The sequence below is a fragment of the Sinocyclocheilus anshuiensis genome, unplaced genomic scaffold (assembly GCF_001515605.1).
Source record: "Sinocyclocheilus anshuiensis isolate Anshui unplaced genomic scaffold, SAMN03320099.WGS_v1.1 scaffold95, whole genome shotgun sequence".
NCBI classification, from domain to species: Eukaryota; Metazoa; Chordata; class Actinopteri; order Cypriniformes; family Cyprinidae; genus Sinocyclocheilus; species Sinocyclocheilus anshuiensis.
Window position 1 is genome coordinate 81291 of NW_015548190.1, and position 12594 is coordinate 93884.

The 12594-nt window shown below is 35.2% G+C and overlaps 1 protein-coding gene across 3 annotated transcripts in view; it reads left to right on the forward strand.

Moving 5' to 3' along the window:
- The window catches only part of LOC107705047 (phosphatidylinositol 4-phosphate 5-kinase type-1 beta-like), a 20733-nt gene that overhangs the window by 6498 nt on the left and 1641 nt on the right, over positions 1 to 12594 (forward strand). Inside the window, exons 1-13 of one of the 3 annotated variants that reach the window (XM_016508162.1) lie at positions 425 to 747; positions 1340 to 1410; positions 2863 to 2931; positions 6480 to 6610; positions 6890 to 7007; positions 7522 to 7674; positions 8119 to 8415; positions 8500 to 8696; positions 10012 to 10092; positions 10185 to 10233; positions 10329 to 10413; positions 10521 to 10661; positions 11477 to 11600. In XM_016508162.1, coding sequence (XP_016363648.1) covers positions 1387 to 1410; positions 2863 to 2931; positions 6480 to 6610; positions 6890 to 7007; positions 7522 to 7674; positions 8119 to 8415; positions 8500 to 8696; positions 10012 to 10092; positions 10185 to 10233; positions 10329 to 10413; positions 10521 to 10661; positions 11477 to 11600 — 1469 coding nt within the window. In that variant the 5' untranslated portion in view covers positions 425 to 747; positions 1340 to 1386. Of the gene's footprint in view, positions 1 to 424; positions 748 to 853; positions 1411 to 2552; positions 2600 to 2860; positions 2932 to 6479; positions 6611 to 6889; positions 7008 to 7521; positions 7675 to 8118; positions 8416 to 8499; positions 8697 to 10011; positions 10093 to 10184; positions 10234 to 10328; positions 10414 to 10520; positions 10662 to 11476; positions 11601 to 12594 lie in introns of those variants that run through there. The other 2 variants (XM_016508164.1, XM_016508163.1) reach the window with 2 other exon arrangements.

A 12594-nucleotide genomic window follows, 5' to 3' on the forward strand; every position in this document is an offset into this window, starting at 1 on the left:
ATAAATAAATGAATTTTAATTCCGAAATTAAAAAAATGCTCATCATAGAAGAGGTATATTCAAGTCATTTTATATATGAATTGAAATAATTAATATTTAGATGAAAAAAGAGCACTGACCCATCATTCATATTGTGTCTGTAACAAGCAACACTAATAATTATGTTGATATTTCTACTTTTTTGTGGTTGTTGTGATTCTATTTGCATATTTATATACTGTATGTAGCACATTTTCACTGTGTAGCCTAATAATTTCAAGAGGTAACCATTTTATGATCCTAATGGTTAGTTATGCCAGCTGTTCATGTTAAAATCCTGTATTCAGTGCTAACCAATGTTAAATGTCTGAAATTGGTCATAAAATCTGGTTACTGTTTATAATGCACAAAGTATAATAAAGCTCAGTGTTTATAGCTTTGTGCCCTGTATATCTGATCACCCGCAGTGCTGACACAGATACAAGCAAATCAGCAAAGCTGTGAAAACAATAGAGCCTTAAGCAATATCCTCCTTACCTTACAGGCCATGCCTCAAGAATCAAGACTCTTACGTACTTACTTACGGCTGCGATTGTTTGCTTACTTTGTGGGCTGGGACATTGAGGACCAGGCTGTCTTAGGAAAGATTTCACGATTTATTGCAAATCCGTCTTTTTTGATATTATTTTAACTGCAAGGAGCCAGTCAGTACGGAAAACTTTAAGCCTCTAGTTGCTGTGTTGGTTCGTAGCAGTTAGTGTCACTGAGGTATGTACAACTCATTTCTCATCTCGATTAGCAAGCCAGATATGGGATCTTGAGTTCTGTTGACGTCAATGACGAAGCTTTCAACATCAAATAATGTCTGTATAGACTAATCAAAACCTGCAATGATTCTCCTTAGCTGTGTGATGCTTTAACATTTGAGATGTTTTTTAAGTAGGAACTCTTTCTCCTTTCAATGGTTCCTCATCGGCGTGAGATATGGCAAAGAAACATGTTTGTTTAGTGGCTCTGCCATCAGATTAACGGGAAATAGGCTGTGAGCATCATCTGTTGAATTTGAATATCTTGCAGAGTCTGTTTTATAACATTCAGTGGCGTGTGGGCATGTGATCTGTCATTTCTGGAACGATTGAGCCTCACACAGCGCTTGCCATGTGTTTAATGCATGTATAAATATCTTTAAACGCTCACTTATTCCATTTCCCTCATAAACATTCTTTCCATCTTTGTTTACGTTCACTTTAGCACTCTGTTTCCTTTGCTTGTGCACTTTCTTCATGTCTTTCACTTTCAGTATCAGTCACTGACAGATGCCTGACACCTACTCATGTTCTATTTATTCTTCCTGCACTAGACGCCTGGAGTCATTTTCAGCTGGATATGCATCGACTTTAATGTCTAATGAACAGCAGAGCGGTTTACAAGGTAAGGAAAATGCCATGCTGTCAGAAAAAAAAGTGCCTTTAAGAGTGCAACAGCTTGTCACTGGGGAAGTACGCTTAAAAGGACAACTTTATCTACCCCTAAATAGTGCATATCAGTACTTTAGAGTACTAGTATAAACACTCAGGGCACTACTATGCAACTTTTAGGGGTAAATAAGGTACAAAGTTGTTCTTATAAGATTTCTGAACAAATGAACCCCGAAAGGTATAACTTTTCTGAGAGAGTAAAAGGTTTGAGTTCTGAACACAAAATTGGCCAAAGTGGTGTATACAGTTCATGCTAGGGTTACGGTTGTATTTCACTCCAAAATAAGAATGAAAAAAATAAGAAATTATATTTGCATAAAGAAAATGAAGCCATCACGTAGGTGCTAAGGTGTTGTGGGTGGTTGCTAGGGTATTGCTATGGTATTTCAGGTGGCTGCTTTTTCCTGCATGTTTCTGTATGTTGATTGCACCACATGACTTTGATTTGTTTTGAAGTTTTTCATATATTGATATGCAGTGAAGCTTACTTTTTTTCTAAATAATAATAATAATGCATTATGCATTAACTAATTCTTCAGGTTTTATATTTATTTATTTTATTTTTTTTCGTGATGTCATCAGTTGGAACACCCTGGAAATGATATGCCTCCAAAAATGTCAAAATTAATTTTATTTCAGAAACTGAAAATATGTTCATGATAGAATAGATGTTTTCAAGTCATTTAATTAAATAAATGAATATATCCAGGCAAAAAAACAGGACTAACCCATCATTCATATTATGTCTTTAGCAAGCAGTACAAATAATTATGTTCATGTGACTTTAATATGCTCATATGTTTTTATATTTCTATGTAGCAGATCTATCTATCATTTTCATGACAATTATCCCCAGACTTTTGGGTGAAATGAGACCCGGTCATGATTTTGTAACATTCACTCATATAGACTAACAGCTTTTATGGCCCCTGAGGCTATTGACAGCTTTATTTGAATAGAGCACTGCTGTATGAAAAGGAAAAGTATTAAATTTTGCATGTGTTTTCCCTCCTTTGTTTACTACCAACATCATGTCACTAAGCAAAACTCCAACTTCTCTAAATTTTGTGTGATTATATATGCTGCATCATTCAGATATGGTCCTACTGAAACGTTGCAATCGTGTCAGGAGGAAACTTGAGTCTCTTTCTAATGAGGTGCTTTAGAGTTGCATCTCTTGCATCAGCAGCTTTGAATTCTACCAAGAACAGGAACATCCCATGACTTCATTTCCTGTTTGATAATGTGCACAGCGCTCACAGTTGAAGCTACCTTTACATATTTTTATTTTAATAGTGCACTATTATTATGTTGATTTAATCATTTTTGGGGCCTTGAGACATTCATATTGCAATTTTGATGATTGGAATTGTTATGTATTTTTTATATTTACCTTAAATAATAGATGAATTCAACGGCAGACAAGACCAGAGGTGGAAGACCTCAAAAAACCGGGGGCAAAGACCACAAAAAGGTGTGTAAAATATAGAACAATGTTTTATCTGTATGTATCAGTGATAAACTGATGAATTGATTTAGTTTATTTACACTTCTAATTTTATTTATTACTGGCTGAAGCTGAAGAATTATTTAGGTTAATAAACTAAAGAAGTTGGACAACTCTCTACACAGATGCATACTGCACAAGAAATAATGTATTGCTAATGTAAATAAAGTTCTGAGTTGCATTTCAAGTATTAATGTAAGTAACCAAAATTCCTCAGAAACATCAAATAGTAGCAAATGAGACAATTGTTGACATACAGTAAGAATATAAAGCTTTAAAATGAATGATAGTGTCACATAGCTCTTCTGAAACTCATGTGAGATACATGAGGTCTTATTCTAAGGAGGGAAATCTGAGAAGCAGGAGTCTACGGCAAGCGTCTCTGTATTTAATTTCATTGTTTAGGAGAAATTATTTGTCATTTTCTATTTGTCTGGTTTCTAGGCTTTGGTGTGCAATAGATTATTTTTTGCTCAACCCAACATATTTTTCTGTGGCACAATGTAGCGTTTGTGCTGTGAGCTCTTTTGGGATTTAGTGGGATTTGATTTTTGCATATCCCACTCTGATTTGTCATACTTGTTTGTCTGAAATGCTGTTTTCCTGCTGACTGTTACATAACGGTGACCACACTATAGCCATGTGCCATGCCATGTGGACCATAGAGGCTCATGATCTTAGATTAGCATATTCACATTGTGGATGTTTGGCCAAAAAATGGCTTGTGGGGTTTAGAGACAATTTTGTAATTTCCTGTATATAAATAGCTGGAACAAAAGATGACAGAAATAATTGGGCAATAGGTTTAAGAGAAAAAAGACACAATGTGATACATTGTAGCATAAATCTCACAAACAGTGTTTAAGAATACTTCCAGAATATGGATATGTTCATAATTTATGTATGCATATGCATATAACATATCCATATGTTCACCCCCAAATCAAAAGAATTATTAATAAAAAGATTATTTTCATATTAAGCAGCCACTCCACCACATTGCTTTTAATTATCATAATACCACAAAATATCTCATTTATATATGAATATATAAATCTTATATAATGTATTAATATATAATATATTTTAGATATAAATATTAACATGCAGTGGGTATAGAAAAGAATCACCCCCTTTAAAATAATCACATTTTGTTGCTTTGCAGCCTGAAATGAAGACGGACACAGTTTTTGTTTTATTCAGCTGTATTTACTCAGTGCAACTTATAACATCCAAGTGAAAGATAATAACACCAATAAATAATGTAATGTAATAAAAAAACAAAAAAAAAACTGAATCACTTGAAAAAAGGATCACCCCCTCCTCAACATGACTTGTAAACTCAATCAGGTGCAGATCTCCAGGATTAAGTTGTGGACAGGCACAAGTCAAGAGATGAATTCAAACAATTCCAAAGGCGTTATCAATGCCTAGAAGCTCGGTGAAGTCTGTTATTAAGAAGTGGAAGGTATTTGGTAAAACACAGACCATCTCTGGATCAGGACGTCGCTCCAAACTGGATGAAAGAGCCGGAGGAAACTGTTCGGAGAGGCGACCAAGAGCCGACAGCAACTCTGAAGCAGCTGCAGGAATTTATGATAAAGAGTGATCATTGTGTGCTTGTGACAACAATATCACAAATTCTCCACAAATGTGGCTTGTATGGGAGAGTTGCAAGAAAAAAGCTGCTCCTCAAGAAAGGCCACATGCAGTCACGACCGAGCTTTGCCAAAACACACCTTGAAGATTCTGAGGCAGATGAGACTAAAATTAAATTATTTGGCCTCAACACCTAACAATATGTCTGGAGGAAATCCGAAATGTGGCTTGTATGGGAGAGTTGCAAGAAAAAAGCTGCTCCTCAAGAAAGGCCACATGCAGTCACGACCGAGCTTTGCCAAAACACACCTTGAAGATTCTGAGGCAGATGAGACTAAAGTTGAATTATTTGGTCTCAACACCAAACGATATGTCTGGCAGAAATCCAATACAGCTCAGCATCCAAATAACAGCGTTCCTCCAGAAAAGCATGGAGGTGGTGATATCCTGTTCTGGGGTGTTTCTCTGCAGCAGCGACTGGAGCACTTGTCAGGATAGAAGGAGAAATGGACCGGGCAAAATACCGTCAAAATCTGCTGCTCTCTGCCAGGAAGTTGTCAATGGGAAGAAGGTTTACCTTCCAACATGACAATGACCCAAAGCACACAGCAAAACTGAGCACACAGTAGCTGAAGGAGAAAAAGCTGAATGTCCTTGCATAGCCTCATCAGAGCCCAGACTCAAACTCCACTGAAAATCTGTGCAATGACTTGAAGACTGCAGTTCACAAACACACACCATCACATTTAACTGAACTTGAGCAGTTCTGCAACGATGAGTGGGCAAATACTGCAAAGTCTAGATGTGCAAAGTTAGCAGAGAAAAATCCCAACAGACTAAAAGCTGTAATTAAAGCAAAAGGTGGTTCAACAAAATACTGACACAAGGGGCTGATCATTTTTCCAACTCAGTGAATCTGGTTTATTATTATTATTATTATTATATCCTTTTTTTCTGACATGTTGGTATTATATCTTTCACTTGGATGTTCACTTGTAAATACAGCTTGATAAAACAAAAACTGTCCGTCTTCATTTCATGCTGCAAAGCAACAAAATTATTATTTTAAAAATATTTATTTTACATGAAAATAATCAATTAAAATGGTTTATTAATTTGATATGAAATTATACTTTGACTGATTGAAAAATAAATATATTTATTATTATTTATAAAGTATTAATACTACTATGTATTTATGGTACTACCTTTTATTTACACAAATTTTAATTAAAAAATTAATTGTCTGGACAAGATTTTTTTACTGAATGTATTATGAGAATGATGAAAAAGTATGATGATAATAATAATAATAATAATAATAATAATAATCATGTTTCTGGACACATTACGTTACCAAGAATTTGGTTTTAAAATGTGCTTGATTTTCATGAAAGAAATGGGCATAATTTTTTTAATGGAAAATATAATTTCTTATTTTTTCTTTTGATTGTTAAATATGGGCATGTGTTTTGTGCATTATTGTTGTAATTGAGGCCTTCATGCAGTAAGGTTATCATGAATATTCAAAATTATAATTTATGAAAATTATTGTGAAAGAGTTAGTTTGGAGGGATAAATGTACTGTAGTACTGTACATGTTTGATATTTTTACACTCTGCAGTAGGCGTCACAATCCTAACTCGTGGGTGGTTGTCAGGGCGTTGCTAAGTAGTTGCGATTTATTTGCTCACATTGTGGCACTCTAGCAGTAAATGACTTCTTGTAAAACCAGGCCTCAAACGTGGCCATATGCCTCGACTTCCTTGTCTTCAACTTCCTCCCACGTGTGTGCTTTTAGTGCTGATAAGAATAGCGTTATCTCTGCAGAGTGATGATTGATTTCCTGTACGTCAGTATTTGCTCATGATCTGAGGCCTGTTCTACATTCATTTTCTGTGTGTGTTTGTCTCCAGCCCACAGCTGAAGCCTTGAGAGGAGCCATCCAGCTCGGCATCGGGTACACAGTCGGCAATATGACCTCCAAACCAGACAGAGATGTTCTCATGCAAGACTTCTACGTTGTTGAGAGTGTCTTTCTCCCGAGGTATTACCGCACACGTACCGTGCTTGACACTTGACAGATGTAATGTGTGGTTGCCATAGACTCCCTATTCAAACATTGAGATACAATTGCTCCGTTCAAAATGTCAACAGTTCTGTTGTAGTTATCAGTTTATTTAATATCTTCTGCATAATTAATTAGTGCAGCTGAATACCTTTTGTGATTGGTTGATTCCTAACAATGCTGTATAGGATCACTAGGTTTTGAGACAGAAGTACACTTTTTTTTTTTTATATATATATTGTGTCTTTTGTCTTTCAGTGAAGGCAGTAATCTGACCCCAGCTCACCATTACCCTGACTTTCGCTTTAAAAATTATGCTCCCTTGGCTTTCCGTTACTTTAGGGAGCTCTTTGGGATTAAACCAGACGATTATTTGGTAAGAGCAGTAAACCGCAGGAGACTTACTAATACAATCATGAAAGATGACGAAATAATTTACTGTCAAGGATCGTGAAATTCTAAACAGTAAGCAAAATGGTTCTAAAATATAATGGTGATAAATTGGACATGCTAATGGAATAAAATTAATGATACATATAAATAATATTTTATTTATTTAAAATTACTTTATAAATGTGTATAATACAAATATATAATAAATATTTGATGTATAATAAGTATATCAAATAAATACTAAATAATGTAAGGTAAAGTTTAGCATCCTATAAATTATATCAGTGCACAGTCATGGGGACAAAAAAATGCAATATTATTTTAGTAATATTTATATATTATTTAATATGTGTGCCATTTTTGTTAATATTTCTATTTAGATTCATTTCAGTTAATTTTTTGTTTTACTCTCTATATAATGAAAATGATCCAAGTGCACTTGTTTTTGTGTTTTCTGTCGAATCTGCATTAATAATGCATCTTTTTCTCATCTGCAGTACTCTATTTGTAAAGAACCTCTGATAGAGCTGTCAAACCCTGGAGCGAGTAGTTCATGGTTTTACTTAACCAGTGACGATGAGTTCATCATAAAGACTGTGCAGCACAAAGAAGCTGAATTTCTGCAGAAGCTGCTTCCAGGTTACTACATGGTGAGCCACACAATCACCACAATAACAAGGAAGAAACTGCACAATACACTGCTCATATCTCAATTCAGTTGCTCATATTTACGGTTATTAATAGAGAAAAAAAACAACTACGGTTAATAATTTTACAGCACAGTTACTTTACAGTTGTTTTATGGCCCTGTTTGCTGTAGAAATACAGGACTACACTACATATTAAAACACATTAAAACACTAAATATTAGGCCTGTCAGTTTAAGATGTTAATAAATTAATTATATAATTATTAATTAATTTTATTTAATTATCAAATTGTGATTATTTTTAATTATTAAATGTGCAAAAATAATGCGTTTAGCTTGGCCTCCACTATTTTCTGACAATTGTACATTAAATTTACAGAATTTTTTTACACCGATAAATGTTCTTTTCTAGATTAAAAATTAATCTTGTCCTTCCTGATTGCAGAATCTGAATCAGAACCCGAGGACCCTCTTACCGAAGTTTTACGGGCTGTACTGTATTCAATGTGGCGGCGTTAATATCCGATTGGTGGTGATGAACAATATCCTGCCTCGCTCTTTGAAAATGCACTACAAATATGACTTAAAGGGCTCCACTTACAAACGCAGAGCGTCACGGAAGGAGCACGCCAAACCCTCCCCGACCTTTAAAGACCTGGACTTCCAGGAGATGCACGAAGGTCTTTACTTTGATGCAGACACGCACAACGCCTTGGTGAAGACTCTTCAGAGAGATTGTCGGGTGAGTCGTGTTGTTGATCACTACAGAGCTCTTCAGGATTAAAAGTGGTTTGTGGTTATGATTTCCATTCATTTTATTCCACAGGTGCTGGAAAGCTTTAAAATCATGGACTACAGTTTGCTGCTGGGCATCCATGTTCTGGACAGGAAGCTGAGGGGGAGAGGCGGGATAGGGGACAGTAAGCGTCAGGGTGGGCAGAAGGTCCTGTACTCCACAGCCCGCGAGTCAATTCAAGGAGACGGCAAAGCAGCCGAGACTCTTCCTGATGCCGATGACGACACGTGAGTGGAGTAAAGAGAAATGAAAGACAAAGAATGTCAGACATGCCAAATATTTATTTGTACACTACTGTTCAAATGTTTGGGGTCAGTACTTTTTTTTTTTTTTAAAGAAAGTAGTATTTTTATTAAAGCTGCAGTCCGTGACTTTTTTTGGTTAAAAATTACCCGAAATCAATATTTGAGCAAGTACATTGGCAGCCAGTGTTCAAAACTATCGCCTTACTTTAGCCCGATTCACAACGGTTAGCTTATAATAACGTTTTCTAATTTGAGTGGTATGGGTAGGTTTTCGCGGGAAATTGCCGTGCCGACTCACAACCCACGCAAGCTAGATAATTACGCACACAGCTGCAATGCCAGGTTTTCAAACAGAGATGGCGACAAAGAGGCAAAACTTACGGACTGCAGCTTTAAGCAAGGATGTATTAAATAGATTGAAAGTGGCAGTTGTCATGGTGGGTCAGGCAAGGAAGAGGAGACATGGATCTATGTGCAGCCTAAATACTTTTATTAACAATAAAAACAAATTAACATAATCCAGTAATGTAAGAGTAGCAGAAACCGCAACAGCTTTACACAAAACATGCAAAGATGATACTGAACAAAGGACTGAGGAACCTGAGGGCGTATAAATACACAGGCTGATGAGGAACTAAACAAGACACAGGCGAACATAATCAACGAACCAATGAGTAACTGTGGCAACAAACTAGTGATAGAACAAAGGACACAGGAACAAAACACATGAAAACAAGGTGAAACTGAAACTAAAAGGGAACATGACAGCAGTAAAGACAGAAGATCTCAGTTTCAAATAAATGCTGCTTTTTGACATTTCTATTTGTCAAAGAATCTTGAAAATAAAAAAGTATCATGGTTTCCACAAACAAATTAAGCAGCTCAACTGTTTTCAACATTGATAATAATCAGAAACGTTTCTTGAGCATCAAATCAGCATATTAGACTGATTTCTGAAGGATCATGTGACACTGAAGACTGCAGTAATGATGCTGAAAATTCAGCTTTGATCACAGCAATAAAATCACATTTTAACATGTATTCAAATAGAAATATGTAATAATTGTTTTTCCAATGTTACTAGTTTTACTGTATTTTTGGTCAAATAAATTCATCCTTTGTGAGACATTTAAAAAATGTACCATATATATGTGAAATAAAACTTCTCTGATTATGTTGAAATGTTGAATAATGTTGAAAAGCTGAAAATATGTCCTCCATGTTTCTAAAATATTTCTAATACGTTTTATGACTGACCTTGGATTCGTTTTGAAATAATCATGTGTTTTTGTTCTAGATTGGGTGGCATTCCTGCTAAACACAAAGACGAGAAGTTGCTGATCTTTCTGGGGATCATTGATATCCTGCAGTCCTATAGGTATGAATCACCTGACAAAAGATAAGAATAATTACTATTTCAATTAAAGATGACTTATTTGAATATTGAACATTTCTATCTCATATATACAGATTTATAAAGAAGGTTGAGCACTCGTGGAAAGCTCTTGTGCATGATGGCGTATGTATTTTTTCTTTTTTACATTAAATATATTTTTATATACTTCTTTTTGAACTTTATCATGATTTATGGCTCTTTGCTACTTTGCATGCTAGGACACAGTATCTGTCCATAGACCTAATTTCTACGCTGACAGATTCCTGAAGTTCATGGGCACCACAGTATTTAAAAAGATTCACCGTAAGTTTAATGCTTATTATTTACAATGGAATTCAGTTTGAATGAATATGATCATTTGAAATGATGTACCAAACCTCACATTTTCCCCTCTTTCTTTTTACTTTTAGCTCTCCGTGCTGCGTCCTCGAGAAAGAAGAAAAACTCTATCCAGCCGTGTAGGTCGGCCTCACAGGAAGTTCTGTCGACTGTAAAAGAAGAGAGTCAAGAAGAGAGGAGGGCGCAAAGCCTGGAAAACCTTGATGATACAGGTGCTTATTGAATTTGAAGAGAACTAATACAAACGTATAAAAATCATACATTTTTTCTTTAAGGAACAGTCCACCCCCAGAAATGAAAATTCTATTATTATTTATACACCCTCAAATCGTTCCAAACCTGCATGCTGTTATTTTTGCCATGGAGTTTGGAACAATGTGAGTGTGAGTAAATAATGACAGAATTTTCATTACTGAAAATGGATCTATCTTTGTTGAAATAAAATAATTTCATCCCTTGTGACAAATAGTGCACTTCATTGTATTAAATGTGCACTTGTAGTTTACTTCAAATCTTAAAAGTATATATATCTTTAAAGAAATACACGTATTTTGATGTGTTGACTAACACTATAGCGCATGTAAAGTACTAGATTATAACTTTAACTGTAGTGTGTTATTTGATATTAAATTTAAAGCTAATATATTTTAAATTGCAACTTCATCATTCTAAATGTGTAATTACAAGTATATTTCAATACATGACTTACAAGTTTCAATAAAATTGACATTAAAGTATATTTTAGTTTACCATAAATGCTTGTCAGTACATTCAGCAGTGCACCCTAACCACATTTCAAAGATAATAGAAATATAACTAAGTGGGTCAAAAAAGCACACTAAAGTTCAACTAATTGCATTTAATATAAATTTTAACTATAATACATTACAGTTTAATAAGTACTCTTAATACAATAAGTGCTCTTAAGTATGCTAAAGTGTACCTTTGTTTCACAAGGGATACCATTCAATACCATATTTTTACACATTCAAGATTCATCATTTCTTCCAATGCTTCTTTTTGACAGAAACACACTCCTCTCAGAAACCTGATGTTATTCCAAGCTCCACCAGACTCAACACGGCGATTTCAGCCGCCACTATGTCTTCTAATTCCTCTCTAGATGATGTGAAGGCTGAACCAGAAACCAGGTGTTTACCTACAAACACACACACTTTCCCATCAGACAGACGTATTAGCAGAGGTGTAAAGTATTTGAGTAAATGCAATCAATTACTGTACTTGAGTATCTTTTTGGTAGTTTTACTGAGTGAGTAACAAAGATATTATTTTTGAATAAGCATCTGTACCTTTTGCTCCACTACATTTGTAATGAGTGTTGCAATTACACATTACATTTTGCATGGCACCTAGCTTTTTCAGCAGCAAAAGAAGTGATATCGCCAACTACAGGGCACTGAAAGTACTATATCTTGTGCGTTTTGCACGTACTCACCCAAACTTGTCAACAAGGCTACTTTACGTGAATGTGAGTTTCTTAGCAAGTGGTTGTGAATCACTGGTGTTTTATATCCACCTTATTTTTCCCATGAGAGTGTAAAATTGTAAATTGTATGTGTCTGGCTTCCGGTCTCATCCGCTTCCAGCTATTTTTAGCTGTACAATACAGCTCGTTTTGCTGCTTGATATTGCAAACTGGTGTGTCTTACCATTTTCTTTTAATGTATTATCTTAATTATGAACACTCTGGTTTGTAGTACAAACAGTTTTACCGTTTACCGCACGTTGTTATTCTTCTCATTATTTCCCTATAGCAGCTAATGAACGGGAAGTCTTGCCCATAGGATTACTTCCGCATTGAAGAAAAAGGTCGACACATTTCAGCACAACTTTGTGTGCAAAAAAAATATTTATTGTCCATTGTCAGTAGCGTAGTGAAGCACAGCTCACACATAAGTCACTTTCAAAATAAGCAGCTTTCTGTTGGGATTTCAAATTACTTGATCAAAATCTGTGTGGGAAAATTTTTCGCCCTCACATGTATTTCTCTGATCACATGAATTCCTATAGGAATGAATGGATCTCACCCATGAAATTTCACCAAGAAATGGAGCAAACTTTAATTTACACACACACACACACACACACACACACACACACACACACACATACAGTATTAAAAAA